The 24,666-nt window shown below is 45.5% G+C and overlaps 1 protein-coding gene across 2 annotated transcripts in view; it reads right to left on the bottom strand.

The window, feature by feature from the left end:
• stard3 (StAR-related lipid transfer (START) domain containing 3) overlaps positions 1-24,666 on the bottom strand; it is a 43,795-nt gene that overhangs the window by 1,341 nt on the left and 17,788 nt on the right. The window contains exons 10-15 of one of the 2 annotated variants that reach the window (XR_008810839.1): positions 16,810-16,872; positions 4,514-4,609; positions 4,287-4,366; positions 4,084-4,188; positions 3,868-3,961; positions 3,307-3,477 (exon numbers count right to left, since the gene is read on the bottom strand). Coding sequence is in view for 1 of the 2 variants with exons in the window: in XM_056287878.1 (XP_056143853.1) it covers positions 3,370-3,477; positions 3,868-3,961; positions 4,084-4,188; positions 4,287-4,366; positions 4,514-4,609; positions 16,810-16,872 (546 nt within the window). In the remaining variant the exon portion in view is untranslated. Of the gene's footprint in view, positions 1-1,378; positions 3,478-3,867; positions 3,962-4,083; positions 4,189-4,286; positions 4,367-4,513; positions 4,610-16,809; positions 16,873-24,666 lie in introns of those variants that run through there. The other variant, XM_056287878.1, reaches the window with a different exon arrangement.

The following is a 24,666-nucleotide window of genomic DNA, read 5'->3' as shown; positions in this document are numbered from 1 at the left end:
TTATTTATATTATTCATTATATTATATTATATTTATTATATTATATTATTTATATTTATTTATTCATTTTTTATATTATATTTATTTAGGGTGTCTCCCCACCTGCTGACCAATGACTGCTGGGATAGGCTCCAGCATCCCTGCGACCCCGAGAGCAGGGTAAGCAGTTTGGATAATGGATAGATTTATATATATTTCCATCCATCCATCCATTATCCAAACCGCTTATCCTGCTCTCAGGGTCGCGGGGATGCTGGAGCCTATCCCAGCAGTCATTGGGTGGCAGCCAGGGAGAAACCTTGGATAGGCCACCAGGCCATCACAGGGCTGGTGTCTCACAGTGGCCTCAAAATAACTTCCTAACTCTGAACTGTGCAAAAACTGTTTCAATGTGCTTTTCAATAGGACGAAAAATATGTGACAGGCTTTAAAATAACAATTGATCAGAAGGAAATAGAGAAAGTAAATGAGTTCAAATATCTAATTGCTATATATATTTATTATTTATATAATATTTATTTTATATTTATTGCTACATGTATTTATCGTAAATAAATTTATTTTTATATATATCTTAGCAAAATATATAAAAAAGTTGAATGATTTGGTTAAAAGTCAGTTTCATCTCTTGGTTTCACCAGTACCAGTTTTATTGAGCAGTTAAAAAACAACGTTCACACTATTTTGAAGACATCACCTGGTAATTATGGTCACATAGTTGAAGACATTTGTTTACCACTTCATTAAGCCCTAGTCAGGACTCTGGGATCGCTGACGAAACGTCAGAAAATAAAACAAATATCGGTGTTGCGCCTGTAAAACCTACTTGACTTAACAGTTAAGCTGAACATCAATCAAAGCAACTATATTGAGTGAGGGAATAACACTCATACCCGGGGCCATTCAGCGGGCTTTGTACAGTGAGGATGGTTATCTCATTCTCAGGGCGGCACAACAACATAGCAGGATCCCTGCTGCAGAAACACAGATTACCACCATGGAGGGAGCAGGGGGTGACTCGCATGTGACGTGACGTACACTCCGGTCACATGATATATTTCATGACATAAACACCCCCCAGAGATGCCATATTGGAATTTAAGTTGCAAGCAAAATGGCTGAAGTACTGTTTGCATATATTCACTCAGCATGCCTGCATTTACCTGCAAAATGCACATGCAAAAACACACTTTCACACACCGCCAAAGAAGAAAAAAACAAGTCTTAACCCCAGACAGGAATGCAAGTGATGCCCTGTGGTGTGTGACAGGATAAAAATAAACGGATAAAAAAATATAACCACTGACTGCACCGGTTATAGCAGCGAGTAAAACTGGTTTAGATTCGGAAATCATTTTCAAGACAAATCTGATTCGGAACAAACATTTTATTAGAGACTGAAGTTTGGTTAAAATTCCATAAAAAACATACAACAGTTGTGTTGGTCAGTATTCATGTAATGGCTTTAAATTAGCATATGTCATGGATGATCTGTAATTATAATACACATAAATTCAAATATTACTGGATCAGTAAAAAGAAAAAACTTGGGCAGGCTTCACTTATACCTTATAGGGCATATTTTTTGCTTTAAATAAGCTGGGATGAAAAGGCTAATGAAAAAATTAAAAGGCTGATGGCTTTAGTTTCTGCGATTTAAGGCACCCAGTGTCCATATATTGAATGACAGGTGTCACTCAGTACAGTACAACATGTAAAACAGTTTAATGACAACTTATATATACATATAACTGCTTCTTCTAACCGTTTGACCAGGAGTCAACTGTGACAGATAAATTCAGATTTCTTCCGAAAGAAACGACTGCAAAACCAAATATGCCTTCAAGCCCAGCCAACATGTTGAAAAATTATGCTTTTTGTCTGCCTGGCTCTGATAAATATGGTCCTTGTGAGAGCAAACAACTGAACAAAGTCTATGTTGTGCCTTGTTTTTGGGGGGACTGAAAGGCACAAATATAGAATACCAGCCTTTTATGCAACGTGTGTACACATCGACAGGCAAAGTGTGACCTGGGAGGTAAATAACATCGAGCTGTTTGTTTCAGAACACAAGTAAAAATCTATGCGTGCCAAGTGAACTCCATGTCACTGATTATACATAACTTCCAGATGCTCCATAATATCAGACCTGTCGAAAAAAAAACTTCCACATTTTAAAATCTGTGAGGACACCTGCCAAAAAGTCAGTGGTAAATGCTTCAGTACACTTAAAAAAAAAAATTCAACAGCCACTTATGTTTCTCTTTTGCCTGAAGGCCACTTGAGGTTGATGGCACAAATGTGTTTGCTTGAGTAAGAATTCAGCTCCAGATGAATTGCTATAATTACCATCATCTTTTTAGACTGCTCTCGATGATGTGACATGAAACTGGCAGACCGCTGCTTTCACATCAGCCTGTGAAAGCACTTCATCACACGTGCGCCAGCATTACCAAACAGCTTTCTGAGACAGGTAACGCAAACCCAGAGGAGCTCATCTCTCACTATTCACGTTTGGGTTGATCAGTGGTGTCTCCCTCTAGTGGTGACGAGGGTACTGTGCAACTTGATTCCCCCAATTAACCGAATCATCTAGAAGTCCACTTAAAGTGTGTGTTGATAACGTGGCAGTGATGTGTGGATGTTTTAGACGGGTGCACCAGAGGACCACAGATAAGACGACAAAATAAACAAACAAACAAAAAACTAAACAATAGCAGCCAATAAATGGCTAACACAAAGCACAGCAGGATAAGGCTCAGTGAGACGAGGCCGCTTTTCGCAGCATACCTTCAGTTTTTAGAGGTTCTTTAGAAAGAAGAGCCCCCACATTGAGAACGAGTTTCACTAAGTCCTCTTGCGTCAATACAGTCAATTTTGGTTCCAGACACCTCGGTAGGTTGTGAAAACAGCACTCTTTACACAGTGAAGCAGGGGGAGCAATGTAGGCTATATAGGTCTTTATATAAATACAGATGTGACCGTGACTTACAAGAAACATGGATGTCCAGGAATAACAAGGCATAACCTCTCTGATAATCGCACTCCTCTTCTTCTCCTCAGATGAGTGGTAGTGAACGGGCAGTCACAAGTCTCTCTCAATTAACATACCCCTCCAGCGCATGTGCCTCACACGGACAACGCTATCCATACTTTTTGGGCAGGGGCTGGAGGTGGTGGTGTGTGTGTCAGTCAATGTGTGTGTGTGTGTGTGTGTGTGTGTGTGTGTGTGTGTGTCAGTTAATGTGTGTGTGCGGGTGTGTGTTGGGGAGGGGGTCATAAAAATATGCAGGGACACCTCCTAACCTGTTATGGCACTGTAGCTAGCAGGCATCTCCCCTGCACACCATAGCCCTGGATGTGTGTCCCTTAGCGGAGAGAGGGCTGCAGTTCAGTGATGCGCTGGCGTAGATGGGACATGAATTCAAACATGGTGGCAGACAGACTCTGGTGGATGAGGTAGCGGGGTAGTCGACCCTGAGGGACCATACCAAATACAGAAGAGGTTGGTGTTAAAGGCCACCACATCAAGGCTCAAATAACAGAAAAAAGAAAAAAAAACAATACTAGGTTAAAGTCTAATATATGGCTGGACCGCGACTACATTTGTTAAATGGCTGTTTTTGTGCGACTATGTTTAAAAAGTGGCTGTTTTGATATTGGTTCCGTGAACAGCTGATTACACAATAGAAAACTGTTCGCATGACCAATGGGGAAACTCCGACTCGACTGTCCAACCAATGGTGAAACTCCATCACTAATTCAGGCACACTCATGGACAACTGCATGTGTAGGGCTGGCCCCGCTGTTGCAGTCCAGCCAAAAAGACTTTGCTCAAATAGGCTGGACCTCTCAGCTTGTTCTCACCTTTAGGTCTGTATTGAGCACCCAGATGAAGGTGCACACAGATGGGTTACTGCTGGATTTGAGCACCACAAATCCTCCTGGCCCATTCTCTCCCCTGAAGTCGGAAAGAGAAGGTATTAAGATCAGTTGCAAGCAACACTGCTCTTTTAGGAAACAAATCCCTTTCTCAACTGGACAAGTTTGTTACAAGGAGCTCAACTGGAGATGGGACCTGACCTGACATAGCGACTGTGCGGAGGCTTGGCATCATGCTCCGTGGCCATGCCTGCAGAGAGGTAGCGGTCTCGCTTACGCTCCACTCGCCGCACGTTAACAAAGTCCCTGAGCGATGGGGGAGAGTCAGATAATGAAGACTGGATAACAAAGCAAACTGCTAGAGCAGCTATTTACACAGGATTTTGTTGTCGTTGCTGTTATACCTGGCAGACACAACTCCTCCTGCTGCCCCAGAAGAGACATCGTAGGATACCATAGTGTTGTCGTCAATCCTCTGCAGGATCTGTAGTGTAGACAGATAGAGGGAGGGATTTTTTTGGGGTGGGGCGGTGGGCGGGGGTTAGACGTTATAGATGCAAGCTCTACCTAAACACTAGGTGTGTTAAGAAAAAGAACAGAAAATGGGATGAGGGATCGTTAGCATAGCAACCTGGCAAGCAGACACGGTTTTGTTCCACTGGACCATCTTCTCTGGTTGCAAAATGACTTCCTGATAGACTAGCTCAGCAGGACTATGCAGGAAGGCCTGTGCAAATACAAGAACACAATTCAGAAAACCCAAGATGTAACCAACAGGGTCAGTGTCCAGAACACAGAAATCTCAGCCAACAAAAAACCTCTGATGCATGAGACAAAACCTGAAAAATGAGTCACATCCACATTTTTGGAAGAGAGGGGTTGGAGTCCTGTTATCAACACAAAATTGTTAAATTGCTTATGAATTGTATATGTGTAAGCTTAATAGACATAAGCTGTAATAACTACTAACTTGCGACAATACATTGGGGGGGGGGACATTATAGCAGACCAAATTAAATTATAAACACAAACAACAGTATTTCTTTCAATAAAGAAACAAGTCCTGATCATTGTAACCCACTACATCAATTCTCATCAGGAACAAGGAACACTTTGTCATTTCACTTCATGCGCTTGCGTACATGAAGTGAAACGAAATGCCGTTTCCCCCAGCCCACAGCAGTACAACACAAAGACAAAAACACATCCAAAAACTACAACAACACACATATCCAAACTAACACATATATCCAAACTAAACAAAAAAAATCACTGTCCAAGGGGACAACGTCAGCCAGGATGACTGTAAGAACTGCCGGTCTGCATGGGTTAGCAGTTAGCTTAGCCCGGAGTGGAATATCTAAGAAATTGTTCTGCCCTCCAAGTCACATATCCTCAACAACTCTGAGCTCTATGTTCAGAAATGCTCCATTCATGGGGTCATGGTGAGAATCCCTATATTATTTTACAAGGAAGAAACAGAACATGACAGTTAACATACACAGCGGAAAGGAGAGATTAAAGTTGCTGGGTTACAGTGCCTTCACAGTATTCACCCCCCACCCTTGAACCTGTTAGCATTTTGTTCCTTTTACGCCTTAAATGTACTTAAATATTTTCCCCTCATTTTACCAACAATGAATTCTGCAAATTCATTTTTCATTTAGGAAGCAAAAAATATTTTGTATTCAAGAACATTTTTTCCCCAAAATGGACAGACACTGGGGTTCGTGCCTCGGTCTCGTCAGATCCGACTATGGCCGGACTCGATGAAGCAGCAATAATTGGCAACGCTGTCTTCGGGAGGGGGGCGGAGTTGGCTTGTGTTCGTCTCATGAATGCGTCTCTGTGTGTGTCGGAAAAAGCAGTGGTTCGGCCTGGATTCACCTCGTCACAAAAGTGGCGAGGCGTCTCCTTCGAGACTGCCGGCCGGAGAGATGCAGTTGGCGAACGCACGCAGTACAAGGGTTGGTGTTTGAACTAAAAAATATAGGGATCGATTGGCCACTAAACTGGGAGAAAAAGGGAAAAATCAGAAATAAATTTATAAAAAAAAAAAAAAAAAGGACAGACATTTATCAGGTACAAAAGTATTCACTTGCCAGAGACAACACTGTGTGGATAGGCCCTTAGCAGTTAATAAAGCTGTGGGTCTTCCTGCACATGTCATATGTATATCTGTAGTATATTAGAGGGACCGCTCAGGTTGGACGGTTTGGAGACAAAGCAAAAGAGGCAAGATTGAGATGGTTTGGACATGTGTGGAGGAGAGATGCTGGGTATATTGGGAGAAGGATGCTGAATATGGAGCTGCCAGGAGACAGGAGAAGAGGAAGGCCAAAGAGGAGGTTTATGGATGTGGTGAGGGAGGACATGCAGGTGGCTGGTGTGACAGAGGAAGATGCAGAGGACAGGAAGAGATGGAAACGGATGATCCGCTGTGGTGACCCCTAAAGGGAGCAGCTGAAAGTAGTAGTAGTAGTAGTAGTCGTAGTAGTAGCAGTAATAGTCTTCCTGCATATGTCAGTATGAGCTCTGCAGTTAGATTTTGGAACTTCTTTCAGTCCCTCATGCTGAAACACAACCCCATAACATGATGTTTGACAGTAGGAATGGCGCTACCTGGACATTGGGCTGCTTTTGATTTTAGCCAAGTAGTGCTTCACTTTGAAGCCAAAGAGTTCAACGTTAGTCACATCAGACCACAAACAAAGCACGATTTGATGCCATCATAATGAATTTCTATGGGCAGTTATGGGACGACTGATTGGATCTAATGTTTCAGTTATGTGACTTCACAAAGTTGGTGATATTTATTGTGCAATCACACACTTGAAAACAAATGACTTCAAAATCAACATAGGTGGGCTTTGTTAGTATTTAATGTGACTACTAAAGATCCCCCCCCCCCCAATTGTACATGGCCAATTACCCCACTCTTCCGAGCTGTCCCGGTCAGTGCTCCTCCGCCTCTGCCAATCCAGGGAGGACTGCAGACTACCACATGCCTCCTCTGATACATGTGGAGTCGCCAGCCGCTTCTTTTCACCTGACAGTGAGGAGTTTCACCAGGGTGGTGTAGCATATGGGAGGATCACGCTATTCCCCCAGTTCCCCGTCCCCCCCCGTTCAGGCGCCCAGACAAACCAGAGGAGGTGCTAGTGCAGCGACCAGGACACATACCCACATCCGGCTTCCCCCCCGCAGACATGGCCAATTGTGTCTGTAGGGACGCCTGACCAACCCAGAGGCAACACGGGGATTCGAACCAACAATCCCCGTGTTGGTAGGCGACGGAACAGACCGCTACGCTACCCGGACACCGATTGCTAAAGAAAATTGAGTACACCTGGCCCAATTTAAGTTGTTCATACAAAAAGGGGTGAATACTTATTAATCAAATATATATAAATGTTTAATTTCATTTTGACATGAAAAATTACTTCGGCAGGGATAGAAATAATCCAATACACTCTAAATTAACTTTAAAACACAGCAGAGCGAGAAATAAAATGGATGGTGAAAGCTTTATGAATTCACCGTAGAGCAAAGATTGTCGCAGGGCTCCAGGCAAAATTTTTTTTTTTTTTAAAAATAATCTAAACCCAAAATATTTAGGAGCCAAATCAAATTTCAGGAGCCAAAATATAGTGATGTCATACGCTACACTGTTAAAGGGCTTCCTCACATTGCCTTTTCTTTCCCCTCTGTACTGTCTGCCTTTGTTTGCTCTGCCTTCCATAGTCTACACCAGCATTTCCCAAACCTCTCCTGGAGGACCACTTGTCCTGCATGTTTTAGATCTCGTCCTGCAACACTGCTGATTTAAATGACCAGCTTGTTATAAAGCAGCTTCAGGAGTTCATAAGGAGTTGATCATGTGACTCAGCAGCGTTGGAGCAGGGGAAGATCTAAAACATGCAGGACAAATGGTCTTTCACGAGAGGTCTGGGAAACGCTGGTCAACATAATGTAATTCTTTATTTTTTATTTTATTTTATTACTTTATTCATCCCCGCGGAGAAATTCTCTTCTGCATTTAACCCATCCTAGCTGTGTAGCTAGGGAGCAGTGGGCAGCCGCCGTGCAGCGCCCGGGGACCAACTCCTTTTCATCTTGCCATGCCTCGGTCAGGGGCACAGACAAGAGTATTAACCCTACCATGCATGTCTTTTTGATACATACACAATATGTGCAATGTTCAATATACTGCAATCATATAACCATAAATACTTAAATGTCCAGTCTTCTTTTTTTCTTCACTTTTTTCTTCACCTGTGTACAGCTAGTTGTTTCCTGCTTATTCAGGCTCAAGAGTCCATATCTCCCACCACCACCACCATGTCAGTGTCACTTGGCCAGCCAGTGAAGTCTAACCCTAACCCTAAATTATAATAAGCCCCTATTCCCCCTGTTGCACCCATGCTAACGCCTGCACCATCTGCTCCAAAAGCACTCATTTTGTGTACCCATCAGTTTGGATTGGGTGGATCTACATTTTCAAGCAGTGACTTCATAGTATTTAAGGTTCCTTCTGCATGACTGTGATCAAGTTCGGCCAACCCTACCAGACGGGTCACAGCTGTTCCATCAGATAAGTGCCTACAGGTTACAATAACACTGTCTTTTCCTCAGACATCTGTTCCACAATCAGTTATAACAGAGATGTAATTTGCCTTCAAAGCCTCCTTCAGCACACTGCTTTTCAATTCACCTGCAATGCAGCCTACAAACTCTGCATATGCTGTATTACTATCACTATCATATGTCTTCAACACATCCATGCCATTCTTCTTCATCAATAGAATCTCAGAGATATACTTTGTGAATGTTATTTCTTCCACTGCAATCATGTAGGCTGCGTTGAATTTTATTTTCAATTCCCTCGTCTCTTTTTCTGCGACTTTATCACTAGCACGCTGCACTGCTTTCACTATTGGGGTGGCACAAGAGGCAGACTGAGCAATGACACAACCCCTAGCGTTCTTATGTTCTTTACTGTCACCATGCTCCTTCACGGTTTCTTTTTTAAAATGACTCAAACCGGTAATGAACTCTGTTTTACCAGCAATCTCTTGCCCTACTTGAGCACAAAATGTGCAGTACATTTTCCCCTTGCCGTAACGTAACCAGGCGAACTCTTGTAGCCAAGCTGATTTAAACTGTCTTGTAGAGATGGGAGCTGCAGGGACAGGAGAGGAAGACTCCACTCGCTGCGCTTGGCTATCATCATCTGTAAAGGACCGCACACTGACTGAATTGGGCTGGGATGACTCAAATGTCACTTGAGATCTTTCACTGGTCAAGTTGGTCTCGACATCGTTGGCATCTGATGTAGAGGACGCTGGGTTTGGACAGCCAGGGAGTGAGAAAAAAGTCTGATGTTTTTCATTTGTGCATTTTGTTTTCTTGCCAGTTGGCTTATGTTAGCTAACTATGCAGTTGGCTACATCTAACTTCTAAATTCAGACTACATTGAACTAAATGAAACACCGTTCACAAAGTTAACACTTCAAATTTTTAACCCGATAAACGTGACGTTAAACTATCTTCAACCTGTAGAGGGGCTCAAGCAGGAGTCGTGACAACTTTCTCTTTCGGCTACACATCGTGCACCATTTATTCCTTCCACCATTACAACAACAACAAAAGCCCCCGCAGCGGAAGTGTATCACTGCAAACCCGAACTGAGAAAACAGCAGCTGTAAACCAATGTTCCTACTAGCTCAATAAGGGGAATTATGTATCCCCATAACCACTACACACGTCCCCCCAGAATTCGCCTTAATACGAAAAGTCAGTGTGGCGAGGGGGGCGGATCTCTCTGCCCCAACGGCTCCTCTGAACAGGAGCTGGGGGCTGGTTAACCGCAGGCAAAGCAGCAGAGTCCTCACAGCTGGACCGGGGAAAGGGAGGGGCTGGGGAAGCAGGGGGCGGCTTGCCGGGGGAGGTGGGCAGGGCCGGGGGGCGCCCCCGCCGTGGGGGCAGGGTCAGACCAACAGGGCGGTCTAAGTCCAGGTGAGCAGGCTTGAGGCGGTCCACAGAAACCCGCTCCAGCCTGCTGCCAACCGCCACCACAAAGTGCTTATCTCCAGTGTCCCGTACCTGAAATGGGCCGTCGTAGGGTGGCTGCAGGGGACCGCGGTGTGCGTCGTGACGGATGAAAACATACTCCGCCGACCGCAGCTCCGTGGGGACATAGGACTGAGAGCTGCAATGCTGAGAAGTGGGGACCGGTGCAAAAGCCCTGGCTTCCTCCTGCAGCGCAGTCCGTTGGCAGCTGGCGGACCAGGGAGCTGTGGCGGTGGGAAGGAAATCCCCCGGGGCCCGAAGTGGCTGTCCGTAGACCAGTTCGGCGGATGAGGACTGGAGGTCCCCCTTGGGAGCCGTCCTGAGCCCAAGCATGACCCAAGGCAGTTTGTCGACCCAGCGGTCGTCCTTGAGGGTAGCCCGCAATGCGGCCTTCATCGAGCGATGGAACCTCTCGACCAATCCATTCGCTTGAGGGTGATACGCTGTGGTGCGATGGAGCTTCACCCCTAAACCCGCGGCGATCTCCTCCCAGAGCGCTGACGTGAATTGCGGCCCTCTGTCCGAGGAGAGGTCAGATGAGGTGCCAAAGCGGGCAACCCAGGCTCCGATGAATGCTCGGGCAACCTCAGGCGCTGTCGTGGACGAAAGCGGGACGGCCTCTGGCCATCGCGTGGTCCTGTCGACCATGGTGAGCAGGTATGTGAAACCACGGGAGCGGGGTAGGGGGCCTACCAGGTCCACATTCACGTGGTCGAACCTCCTCTCAGGTACCGTGAAAGGTATCAGGGGCACTTTGATGTGCCGGAGCACTTTGGAGCGTTGGCACTCCACACAGGTGTCAGCCCAGTCCCTCACATCCTTTTTGAGTTCATGCCGGACAAACTTTGCCGCCACCAACCTCTGTGAAGGCTTTCTGCCAGGGTGAGACAGCCCATGGACCGCGTCGAAAACCCGCCGCCTCCAAGCAGTTGGAACGACGGGTCGGGGCTGACCCGTAGAGACGTCGCACAGGAGTGTGGCGCTGGCGTCGTCGAAAGCCACATCCTCCAACTGCAGCCCTGTGACGGCGGTCCTGCATGCCTGCACTCCTGGGTCGGCGGCCTGGTCAGCCACCATCTGGCTGTAGTTTAGTCCCAAATGGGCGGCACCCGCGATGGCCCAGGAGAGACAGTCGGCGACCGGGTTGGACTTCCCAGCGACATGCCTCACGTCGGTGGTAAACTCTGAGATGTAGGCCAACTGTCGCTGCTGGCGGGCTGACCACGGCTCTGCCACCTTGGTCATCGCGAACACCAGCAGTTTGTGATCGACGAAAGCCGTGAACTGACGGCCCTCCAGTAGGAAACGAAAGTGCCTAACAGCGAGGAAAAGGCCATGCAGCTCACGATCAAAGGTGCTGTATTTGCGCTCTCTCAGGTTCAACTGCCGGCTGAAGAAGGCAAGCGGCTGCCACGCGCCGCTCACCCACTGCTCGTAAACCGTGCCGACAGCGTAGTCCGAAGCATCCGTCGTGATGGCGATGGGCGCTCCAGACACAGGGTGTGCCAGCATCGCCGCGTCAGCCAGGGCGGCCTTCACATCCTTAAAAGCCTTGTCCCTCTCTGCAGACCAGTCCACGGCGTGTTTGGGGGCTGTGCCCTTCAGAGCCTCATATAGGGGGCGGAGGAGATCGGCAGCCCGGGGGATGAACCTGTGGTAGAAGGACACCATGCCAATGAACTCCCGGAGGGACTGGGCTGTGTGTGGGCATGGAAAGTCTGCGACGGCCTTCACCTTAGCTGGAAGGGGGGCCGCCCCGTCCTTGGTGACCCGGTGGCCCAGGAAGTCAATGGTGCTCAGACCAAACTGGCATTTGGCCGGGTTAACTATCAACCCGTGCAGGCTGAGCCTCTCGAAAAGGGCTCTGAGGTGGGACAAGTGCTCGGACACGGAGGTGCTAGCGACCAGGATGTCATCCAGGTACACAAAGAGGAAAGGCAGGTCCCGCAACACTGAGTCCATGAGGCGTTGGAAGGACTGCACGGCGTTCTTGAGCCCAAACGGCATGCGCAGAAACTCGAACAGTCCGAACCGAGTTGTCACGGCCGTTTTGGGGAAATCAGCGGGACGGACGGGCACCTGGTGGTATCCACGGACGAGGTCCACCTTGGAAAAGATCACTTTCCCAGCCAGGTGGGCGGAGAAATCTTGGATGTGAGGGACCGGGTAGCGGTCCGGTGTTGTTGTGTCATTGAGCCGACGGTAGTCACCACATGGACGCCACCCACCGCCAGGCTTAGGCACTATGCGGAGGGGTGAAGCCCACGGGCTGCTGGAGCGGCGGATGATGCCGAGGCGCTCCATGTTCTCAAACTCCGCCTTGGCGACAGAGAGCTTGGTTGGGTCGAGGCGCCGAGCTCGGGCATGCACCGGCGGGCCAGTGGTGACGATGTGGTGCTCAACCCCACGTTTGGTCGTAGATGACGAGAATGTGGGCTGAGTGAGGTCAGGGAACTCAGAGAAAAGATGGAGAAACACGTCCTCGTTGGAGAGCATGCTGGACAGCCTGACGGAGCCTGTATCACTGAGTGCACACGCGTGTGAAGCGAAGGTGACGGCGTCAATCAGGCGTCGATTCCTGACGTCCAGCAGCAGCCCATGAGCACAAAGGAAATCTGAACCGAGGGGGGGAAATGCCACGTCGGCGGTGACAAAATCCCAGCTGAACCGCTGTCCGTTAAAACACATGTCAATGTGCCTCGTGCCATACGTACGGATAGAGCTGCCATTAGCAGCTTCCATGGGAGGGCCATGAGCGCCCGACAGGGCGTCCACCCTCGATGCAGGTACGACACTCCTCTGCGCCCCAGTGTCGCATAGGAAACGCCGCCCCGAGATGAAGTCTTGCAGGAAAAGTAGCCTGTTGTCCTCCACGCCGACGCCCATGGCCACTAGTGAGCGCCGGCCTTGGGGTTTCCCGACGAGCTGAAATTGCACGGGGAGTTGCACTTTTTCGCCTTGGCCCCGAACTTTGCATGGTAACAACACAGGCCGGGCTCCTGTCGCCGACCGGGGGTTGCCGCGGCGACCACCATTGAGTCACCAGGTGGTGGCGTGTGGGGGTGGGCAGGGGTGAGCACGGACGTGCAGTGCTGCTGTTGGCTGGCCAGGAAGAACTTGTCAGCTTCTTCAGCTAGCTTGTGGCAATCGGTAATGCTGGTGTTAGCCAAAGCGGCCCGCACCTGAGCAGGCAGTTGTTGCAGAAACAGTTGGACAAGAGGAAATCAGGTGTGTGCACCAGTCCCAGCAGATTCAGCATTGTGTCCATGAGCTTGGATGGCTTGCTGTCGCCCAAGCCTTGCAGAGAAAAGAGACGGTGGGCCCTCTCAGCGTCGGAAAGTTCAAAAATCTTCAAGAGGTGATCTTTGACCCCCTTGTATTTGTCTGCCGCCGGAGGATTTGTAAGGAGACTCACCACTCTAGTTGCAGTCGAACACCCGAGCGGCGATACCACGTAGTAGTATTTAGTAGCGTCGTCTGTTATTTTGCGGATAGCAAACTGCGCTTCCGCCTGGGCGAACCATGTCGTTGCCGATGACTCCCAGAACTCTGGCAATTTGAGAGAAACCGCGTTGATTTCGTCAACCATGTTCGTTCAAAAGATTGTCTCTGATAACTACAAGAGACAAACGTCGGGGTCACCAGTGTAGAGGGGCTCAAGCAGGAGTCGTGACAACTTTCTCTTTCGGCTACACAACATGCACCATTTATTCCTTCCACCATTACAACAACAAAAGCCCCCGCAGCCGAAGTGTATCACTGCAAACCCGAACTGAGAAAACAGCAGCTGTAAACCAATGTTCCTACTAGCTCAATAAGGGGAATTATGTATCCCCATAACCACTACAAACCACTGTTTCTTTTCATCTGTACTGCCGATACTTCAACCACCACAGCACAGGAGTGCAGACAAGTTTACGTATCGGAAACCATACAGGGGTTCACGCAACAGGTAGATGCAGGCGCAAGAGGAGATGAGAGTTCAGTACACAAACAAAACGTATGGCCATTTCTTATCTTTTCTTTTTTTTGCTTGTGAGTAATGGTGGCCACTGGCGACTGGCAGGAAAAAAAATGGTCGCCAAATAAAAAAGTTAGTCGCCTTGGAAACCATTTTAAGTCGCCATCTGGAGCCCTGTGTTGGTGAGGAGAAACCACTCTTTTCTGGGGATTGTTGCTCTAAACGGGTAGAGAAGCAAGCCCTGCATTCCACACTGGAACACAGCAGAACTGTGTCCAAGGGTAAAACCAACATGTGGTGGCTGTGGCTATGCTTTGGCCATGTGCTCATAAATTTGATGTCGCGCCCTGGACCAGACAATATGTGTGTCACTAAGTCTTTTAAAAGGGCACTTTGATTATTGGGAGGCAGCCCTTTAAACTGATAATCTTGAAACTATTCTTATAATGAAAGTCAGTTTCATTACTATCACTGACTACAGTCCCAACAATAACAATTCAGCTCACCTATAATTCATAAAAACCCTCTGCTTCTGCAAGCATTTGCCTTATTTGTGCAGTTAGTTCAACCCGTCCTGCAAATAAAAAAAAATCCCAAACTGTGCCAGAAATAAACTGACAGGTTGTACTGTATTCACCACCTGTGAACATTAACATTTTGTTCCCGTTACACTGATATAATGAATGAATGAATAATTGACTCTCTCTTCACTACCACAGTAAATACATGAAATATTTCTTATGTACAAATAAATTTCTCATGTGCAAAAGCATTCATCCCCAGAGTGAACACTTTTACAGATGTCTTTTCGGGCACGTCTGCATGAATCTTGCAGTTTTGGAATTTTTCCCCATTCCAAATTTTATCCAACTCTCTCAGATTAGATGGAGAATGTTTATGGACAGCAGTTTTCGGGTCATACCACAAAGATCTCGACTTCAGTTTCATCAAACCACAAAATCTCTTATCCAGAAGGTCTCAGATTTTGTCACATGGCTTCTAGCAAAATCCTGGCATGACTTAATGTTCGCCTTTCTCAGAAGTGGCTTGCTTCTAGCAACTCTCCAAAACAGATAAAAGCTGGGAAAAGCTAAAGAGACGATGAAGTGCTAAAGAGACTGATGATCTCTAAACTGTTTATCCCACTTTAGCCAATAGGCTCTACAACTCTGTCAACATTGTAGCTGGTCTCTTGGCAACTTATTTGGCAGTAGCACTTTTGGTCTGGTAGCTCAGTTTGGTAGGACAGCCTGATTTGGTCTAGGGCTGCACGATATTAGGAAAACATCTGATATGAGATAACGCTGTTGAATATTGTGATGACGATATGACTTGGGATAAATAAACAAATATTGACATATACAGTTTAAATGTCTTTCTGCTTTAGGTTTGCTGCTAACACAGACCACAGACAATGAACTGCCTATGCACACTGAAAAAAAATGAAATGCATTATTTCCATTCCAGCAACATGGTTTTATTGGGAAAAAAATGCACCTGGCTACAGCCGCTATATTCACAATGAACAAATACCACCAACTTCGTTGCATGGCAATACAGTTTCTTCATCACTTTAACAGAACATCTAGGCCTATTTAAAGCAGCTACTAGGCGTTTATATTATAAATGATTACGTAACAGTCTCAATATGAAACTGATGTCTTACCAGTTTTGCAAAGTGAGTAACTAATGTTAGAATTTAATTTTTTCCCATTATAATTTGTTACGGAGGCGGAATCGGCCAAGTGACACTACCGCCTTTTTTTCCAGAAGGGGGAAGCAAAGTCAACACAAACGCCTTGTAGTGTGCAGCGTGTGAATGTACGGCACATGCATATACCATTTATCGCAGTTCAAGCAGTCTTTTGCGATACGTATACCGCGCATGTTGATATCGCAATGAAGGTAAATGTTCGATATATTGTGCTGGCTGGCATTATTCATCTATTCTGTTACAAATGACTTTCAAATTCTTCAAGGAAGGTTTACAGCTTTGGCAATCTTTCCATAACCTTATCCACCCTTAGCTTCCTAACAACTTCATCTCCAAGTTCAGCAGGCAGTTCCTTGGTCTTCATGACAGGAGGAAAGAAGATGTGAGCTACTGTTTCAGCTGTGAGACTTAACCAAGTGGGTGATATTTATTGTGCAATCATGAAATAAAACACAGATGGACCTCATTAAAGTATTTAATGTGGTCCCTCTCCTAAATTGGATAGACCTGGCCAAATTTAAGTTAATACAGAGGGTTAGATACTTATCAATTTAGTAATTTTCATGTTTTGAATTTTTTCCTCCGTTTTTTTTTTCCCCTCTCCAATTGTATCCGGCCAATTACCCCACTCTTCTGAACTGTCCTGGTCGCTGCTCCATCCCCTCTGCCGATCCGGGGAGGGCTACAGACTACCAAATGCCTCCTCCGATACATGTGGAGTCACCAGCCGCTTCTTTTCACCTGACAGTGAGCAGTTTCGAAAGGGGGCTGTAGCGTGTGGGAGGATCACGCTATTCCCCCCAGTCCCCCCCCCCCCAACAGGCATCCTGACCGACCAGAGGAGGCGCTAGTGCAGCGACCAGGGCATATACCCACATCCGGCTTCCCACCCGAAGACACAGTCAATTACGTCTGTAGGGACGCCCGACCAAGCCGAGGGTAACACAGGAATTCAAACCAGTGATCCCCGTGTTGGGGGGCAACGGAATAGATCGCTATACCACCCGGACACCCCTTGGGGTGAATATTTTCTGAAGCAATTGTATGCCACATATTGTCTCTAACTGTGATATAAAACAATGTTGCAAAAAGGGACACACTTAAGATTACAAATCTGGCACACAGTTTAAATCTTTACAACAACCAGATTTGAAATTAATTCAGAAAGGGGATACCATACCTTAAGAATGAAGGTCTTTCCATGGAACGGAATTTCCAAAGTGTACACAGAGTCTCCTACGTCCTGATGAAAAAATAAACACTATTAGTATCAAAAATATTGTGGATTTTGCGACAACCATGTCTCGACGAACCAGATTTGCAGTCACTTTATTTTCAATTCTACTAATTCTGAACCCAAGTTCTGGAAACATTAGTTTATTCAACAATAGTGAAGTCAATCTCAGTTATAGAATAATAAGTCCAAAAGATATCTGCAAGCAGCAATTACGGGGATCTGGCACAAATGTAGAAATTGTGGTATGCAGTGTAGTTCACGTCATTTCACGGCAGCGGGCAGGGTCAACACTGATGACACACACAACCAAACCTAAGAGAAGTACCGTATTGACCCGAATATAAGACAACCCTGATTATAAGCCCCCCCCCCTCCCTCACAAGACTCATTTTTGGGGAGAAATACTTTTTGAAGACCAAATCTTGTTTTTAAAGGAAATAATTTCATTTGTAAATAATAAAAACACATGGAATAAAACAAGGTAGGCTGTTAATAACTTTTCGATGAATTTGTCACATCAAAATTAAATAAAATATAATCACATTTGTAAATGAACAACTTGTGACATTTAAATACCATAAAAATGAAAATAAATTGTAGTCTATTGATATGTCTAATACTAATTAGGCTATCCATCTCATAGTGAAAAAACAACCATATAGCCTATCAAAATGTCAATGACTGCATTAACCATCAAAGTGAAGTCTAATTGTAGAAAAGTCTTGCTGCAAATGTTGCATCAGTTGCTCACTCCTGCAGATTTCTCCTCTATAACATCAGGAGGATTCGCCCATTCCTCACCGACGAGATGGCACAGGTGCTCATCCAGGCTCTGGTCATCTCCCAACTGGACTACGGCAACTCCCTCCTTGCTGGCGCCCCGGCGTCGGCCATCAGACCTCTGGAGCTTGTTCAGAAAGCTGCAGCTCATCTGGTGTTCAACCTCCCTAAGTTCTCCCACACAACTCCCCTTCTCATGTCCCTACACTGGCTCCCAGTAGCTGCTCGCATCCAGTTTAAGACTCTGGTGCTAGCCTACAGGGCAGTGAAAGGAACAGCTTCTTCCTATCTCCAGGCCATGGTCAAGCCCTACACCCCCGCCCGACCACTTCGCTCTGCTGCCTCGGGACGACTGGTTGTCCCGTCGCTCAGAGGCCCCTGCTGCCGATCGACCCGGTCACGGCTCTTTTCTGTCCTGGCCCCACAGTGGTGGAATGAACTCCCCACTGATGTCAGGACAGCGGAGTCGTTGCCCATCTTTCAGCGGAGGTTGAAAACTCACCTCTTCAAGAACTACTACCCCGTTACTTGTTCTTAGCACTTATTGTATTCACTCATTTAAAAAAAAAAAATCTTTCTTGAGCTTTTACTTTAGCACTGGTTTTGCTCTTAGTTGCTTGTTTAGATGCACTTATGACCTCTGATGACTAGTAGTTCTCCTAATTTCCTATGTTAAATGCACTCATTTTAAGTTGCTTTGGATAGAAGTGTCGGCTAAATGACTGTAATGTAATGTAAACAAATCTTGACAGATATCCAACACTAATTTTAAAGATATTTGGCGCTATTTGTTGTTGTGATTGTGATGTGTCTGACATCTAACTAATAAGAAAAACAACTCAACACCAAGTCCCAACTTTTTGGACCCTTTAATAAGCTGCTTGACCACGTTTTAAACGAACAGAGCAACAGACTTCCTGTTAACGTCACATATCCCAAATCCCGTGTCAGCTGTACTGGTGTGTTCGCGGTACCATCACAGTAGGAGCTTCCATACATTACAGTGACTGTATAATGACATTTAAAAGTGTAGACCCCTGAACTCCAATAAGCGGCCTGCAGGCCAGGCCCAGCCCACGAGAGTCAAATGTCTGGCCCGCGCTGACCCATTGGCACTAACGCACTTTGTCATAACATGTGAAATAAAGTGCGTGCTGCTCTACTTTATTTTGACCTCACCCCACACCGTACACTTGACCTATGCCGTAGAGTGAGTGTCGACGTAAGACATACTCCGCACTCTCTACGGTTCTTGACTAAACAGAGCCGCTCACCAGCTAAGTCACAGATAATCAATAACTGTCCTAAAACAAGAACTTGGCCTGCGCGAAAAAGCGGAAAGTCGACCAGGAAAACCGTCAGTTCAAATCTGACTGGACTGATCAGTTTTGTTTTATTTTACTGAACCACGCCAATGCCGAACCGACATACTTGATATGCATGCAGACTGTAGCTGTCTGCAAAGCAGACAGTCTCAAGTGGCACTTCAACACTATGCATGCATATGGGATTTTGTTTTACTTAAAAAGATGCATTAAGAACAGAACGGCATCCGATCGCGTAAACCACTTCAGCAGTTGGTCTGAGTGCATTCTATCCAGATGGTATAAGTCGAAATGCAACTGTCTCTTCAAGGCACATGCCAACAAAAACTGCTCCCAGAGTATAACATCATGCAATGGCAATGTCGCCGTCTCCCAAAGCAGAAATGCATGTAGCTTCATTGGAGGACACAGACAGTTGGACTTCAAGCCAAGCTCAAATGTGCAACAAGATGTTCGGACATGGTTACCCACTCATTGTTACTGGCAGGCTTAGGGAGTAGTGGGATACAGTAATGGGTGTTGCATAATCAGGACGCGAAAAATATAACTGTATTCCAATACATTCATTATTCAAACTGCTTATCCTTACTCTGTTTCACGGGGATGCTGGAGCCTATCCCAGCAGTCATTGGGGGGCAGGCAGGGAGACACCCTGGACAGGCCGCCAGACCATCACAGGGTTCAAACACACACACACACACACACACACACACACACACACACACCTAGGGACAATTTAGAATGGCCGAGTCACCTGACCTACATGTCTTTGGACTGTGGGAGGAAACCAGAACACCGGGAGGAAACCCACACAGACACAGGAAGACTATGCAAACTCCACACAGAGGACAACCCAGGATGACCCCCAAGGTTGGACTACCCCAGGGTTCGAACCCAGGACCTTCTTGCGGTGAGGCGACCCCGCTAACCACTGCGCCACCGTGCCGCCTATCCAAATACAGTTACAGGGGGGGAAAAAAGACAATCAGATCACCGATACAGTTCTTGATGGCCAGGTCACAACTTAGTAAAGAACACACTCACAAGCTGGACCTGATAATGGAGGAAGGCGAGGGCATGCTTGTGCTCCTGGTCACACTCACGGCATCTGCAGCCGTGTCCATCTCAGATCTGTCAGTCAATATGCTAGATGACCCACATGAGAGACGCCAGACCACGCAAAGATATGTGAGTTGGTTATTAAGATGCGTATTTGTTTGTGTGTGTGTGTGTCTTTGTGTGTGTGTGTGTGAGAGAGAGGGGGGGGGTTTAGATTGTGTGTTTGTATGAGAATTTTGGGGCAATTTGGCAGCGTAGTCATGTTTTAAGAGAGCGTGTGTGCCTGAGCCCTTTAAATGACCGACTTTAAAGTCCTGGCGAGTCAATCAGCCCTCATGTCATCACACGTATCACTGCAACATTAAAATTAATTCACATTTTACACTTGAGGAGGGATCTAAGATATTCATCGGCGGCACCGAGACAAGATTAACACACTCTATAGTGGAAGGGCAATTAAGAATACCAATCTGGACATGGAGCACTAAACTGTGTGATCAATTTTTCAGAAGTCTGGCTCTCAATCAACTTAATTTCCCTTTTCAAGGGAACTTAAGTTGATTGAGAAATAAGAAGAAATAAACAGCGTTTGTATATATTGATTCATCGATTTTATTTCCATGCCCAATGTAGCAAGTGAGGGGATTGTGTCTGTAGTGAAACAGGCAAGCCCACAGACAGACTGGGAGCCTTGATCAGTCAGTGTAGATACATTTAATAAGTTCACAACACATATACTCGGGATGTTCGTGTAATTAAACAGATCTCTGTGCAAATTACACTCTACTTAACATGACACAAATAGACTTGAAGTGTAAAAATACACGCGGGTTTGTGGGGATTGATACATTTTATAAAATGGAAGTGTTGCTGTTCCATGAGACGCGCCAGTAACAGTGGTCAAAAACACTTTCTTAGTCTAAACACTTTCTTAGTCTGAACACGCGCTCTTAATCTTTGACGCTATATCAACTATATACATTCCAAAATTCCTCGGAATAATAATTATCAAACTAAAATGGAAGGATTCCCTGTCTGTCCTTCGATTTTCTCGGGGACCGTACACTCAGCCGACTTCACACTTGGCGGGTGCGCCGTGGGTCTGGACAGTCTCATGCTTGTTTACACTGCCAACCGTCCCTTAAAATACGGAATCATTCTGTATTTTAGATGGAAATGATGCATTTTTTTATGAATGATACTGTTTTGTTTTGTTTTTTTCATATTCTGACAACCAGAGAAGGGAGAACCACTCAGGCAGTGCCTCTGTATTTCTCCCTCCTCCGATCACACCGAAATTGTGGTGGTTTTCCTGAGCAGTTTCGCCAGGGTACCAGGGACACATGGCCTAAATCCTAAAATTGTACATTTATTATTGAATCAAATAATGCAATTTTGTTAAGACATAAGAGTACATTGTACATTTGTACAATAGTATGCATTATGTTCATTGAATTTATTTTGTGTGTTGCTTTTTTTTGCCAGTAAAGCACTTAACTGAAACATTGTGTAGGTAGATGTCTGTTTTCTACAGACATAATACAATTTTTGTTTAAATAAAATTAAGACACACAATTCCGAGAAATGTGACAAAGAAGTTTTACCCTGAGGGATAATTTACAATAAAGTGCTATTAAAAACAGAAAAGAGGGCTCTTACATTCTTGAGGCTAGAACTCCCAAAACACTTTAGATTGTTCGGAGTGAAAAATCACTCTCTCTGCGGCCGAGTTGGGTTATGAACTCTCTGCCATCTTTACCACGTGGTTGTTGTTGAATTATTCGCTTGTTTCAGCTTGACCTAAATTTCATTCTCAACCAACGAAAGTGACGTTGTGTGACTCCTGTCTGCCATGCAGCGTATTCAGTGCAGTGGCCAAGGCTCTCGCGAGAATTCACGAGGCAGACAACCGCGGTAGTGCTTTTTTTTTTTCCCCCACAAACGAATATTAATTTTATTTTTCCTTGTTTTTTTTTGTTGTTTTTTTACAATTCAGCTATATATATTCGAATTTGGAATATTCATTGACAGCCCTACTTGACAGGCATCACAGTGTGGTTTGGCAACCTGATTGCTCAGGACTGTAGACTGCTTCAAAAGACTGTAAAGACAACAGCAAAAATCATTGGCATGGAACAACCACAACTTCATATTAAGGACACCAGCCACCCCACTCATGTTCTGTTCTCGCTCCTTCCATCTAAAAAACATTACTGGAGCATCACATCACATCTCGGTAACAGTTTCTTTCCACAGGCAGTCAGGTTGCTGAACAGCTGACACACCCATATGGACCTTATATTACTGTGTTATCGTGTATTTTCTATTTTGTGTATATAATGTATGAACTCTATGTAGTCTATGTAGGTATATGTTTTTGTCCTTTGTCTTTGTGTCCTTTGTGTTAAAGCAGAGAGGGCCAGAGCATAAGAATTTTATTGTAGTCCAACACACATGATAATAAAGTTGAACTTGAACTTGAAGATGTGTAGTTCAGGGGCTGACTGAAAAAGGGAGACAAGCAGCGGAGACACAGGGGTTTTATGAGGGGTGAGCACTGTATGGCCCCAACCACCTTACTGGGCGGTGAGTTCAAAGATCTTTCTCAGGTGCCAAGGCACCCGATGGTGCCTTGATGGTGTAAAACAATAGCTAAGTCTGTTAGAGGGTAGAACTAGGGCTGGGCTGTACATCGACTTTTTACGTTATATCGATACATTTTCAAACAAGATATAGGATGAGACAATACCGTTTATATCGATATATTTTGATGTTGTGTTAAAATACATAACCCGTTTCTTAACACTAGAACGACCGGGATTTCACTCCTACCTAAAACGACCATGGGCGGTCAAACTGACCGCCGGTTTTTAAACTCCATATTCTGTCAAGATCAATACCCAATTGAGATATTAATGCATTGCATGTGTTAGTATGTCTGTTATGAAACGACTGACACCAAAATTAACATTTCAACAACTATAATACTATTTTTAAACAATTTAAACTTCAGAGAGACATGGTCGAACTTGAATAGCAAAATTGAAAAAGTGTACATATTACCTGAAAAACAAAACTGAAAACGCATATTTCTAATCTAACAAACATAACAAGGCCTATAAAATGTGAAATGTAAAAAAAAGAACTGAAAATAAACATTGCAACAGTCCCAAAAAACAACAAGAACTTAAAAACTACTAGAACGACTGTGACGGTTTTTAAACTCTATATTCTGTCAAGATAAATACACAATTGAGATTTTAATGCATTACCTATGTTAGCATGTCTGTTAAGAAACTAAATGACAACAGGGCATCTGGGTAGCTTAGCGGTCTATTCCATTGCCTACCAACACAGGTTCACCAGGTCAAATCCCCGTGTTACCTCTGGCTTGGTCAGGCATCCCTACAGACACAATTGGCTGTGTCCGCGGGTGGGAAGCTGGATGTGGGTATGTGTCCTGGTCGCTGCACTAGCACCTCCTCTGGTTGGTCGGGGCACCTGTTTGGGGGGGGGGGGACTGGGGGGAATAGCGTGAACCTCCCACGCGCTACGTCCCACTGGCGAAACTCCTCACTGTCAAGTGAAAAGAAGCGGCTAGCGGATCCACATGTATCGGAGGAGGCATGTGGTAGTCTGCAGCCCTGCCCGGATCGGCAGAGGGGGTGGAGCAGCAACCCAGACAACTTGGAAGAGTGGGGTAATTGGACAGGTAAAATTGGGAAGAAAAATCGGGGAAAATAAAAAAAAAGAAAAAGAAACTAAGGGACATCAAAATTAAAATTTTAACAACTTTAATATTATTTTTCAAATAATTTAAAATGGCCACTGACCAACACCTGTAAATACTGCAACGCATTGGTGATAGTCATGGTGCATCTGAAACGGTGTCTGTACCCAGACATGTTGGCAATAATCAAAAATCAAATGTAGACTATTTCTCTACACTGGAGAAACACTAGTTTTTTTTTTTTTTTTAGAACTGAGCAATGAACTTCGCAAAGGAAATGGTGCAACCAAAATGCGTCATATATAGTGACATGATGCGCGACCATGAGTGGCCATTTTGACTGCTCATGGTCGTTTTAGGTATAAAGTTGTACAGAGGTGTAAAGTTGATCAGCCACAGCATGAAGAGATGGGAAAGAGTATAGAAGCTAGGTTAAGAGGAGAGGTGAGGATTAACGAGCAGCAGTATGGTTTCATGCCACGAAAGAGCACCACAGATGTGATGTTTGCTTTGAGAATGTTGATTGAGAAGTATAGAGAAGGCCAGAAGGAGTTACATTGTGCCTTGGCAGATTTAGAGAAAGCACAGGGTGCAGAGAGAGGAGGTGTGGTATTGTATGAGAAAGCCGGGAGTTGCAGAGAGGTATGTAGGTGTGGTGCAGGATAAGTATAAGGGAAGTGGTACAGTGGTGAGGTGTGTGGTTGGAATGACAGATTGGTTCAAGGTAGAGGTGGGATTAGGGTTGGGCCCCTAAAGGGTTTTATTGATACTACTACTCTTAACGGTACTGCTTATCGGTTCGGTACTTTAACGGTACTCTTATCGGTACCGTACACTTGTCCTCTCGAATGAAGAGATGGTGCACTTTGGCAAGGTGCTCTGAAAGATTGCTGGTGTTGCCACCCT

Source organism: Lampris incognitus, chromosome 10 (assembly GCF_029633865.1).
Source record: "Lampris incognitus isolate fLamInc1 chromosome 10, fLamInc1.hap2, whole genome shotgun sequence".
Taxonomy (NCBI): domain Eukaryota; kingdom Metazoa; phylum Chordata; class Actinopteri; order Lampriformes; family Lampridae; genus Lampris; species Lampris incognitus.
The sequence above is the reverse complement of the archived record's forward strand: the minus strand, read 5'-3'. Positions and strand labels throughout refer to the sequence as shown.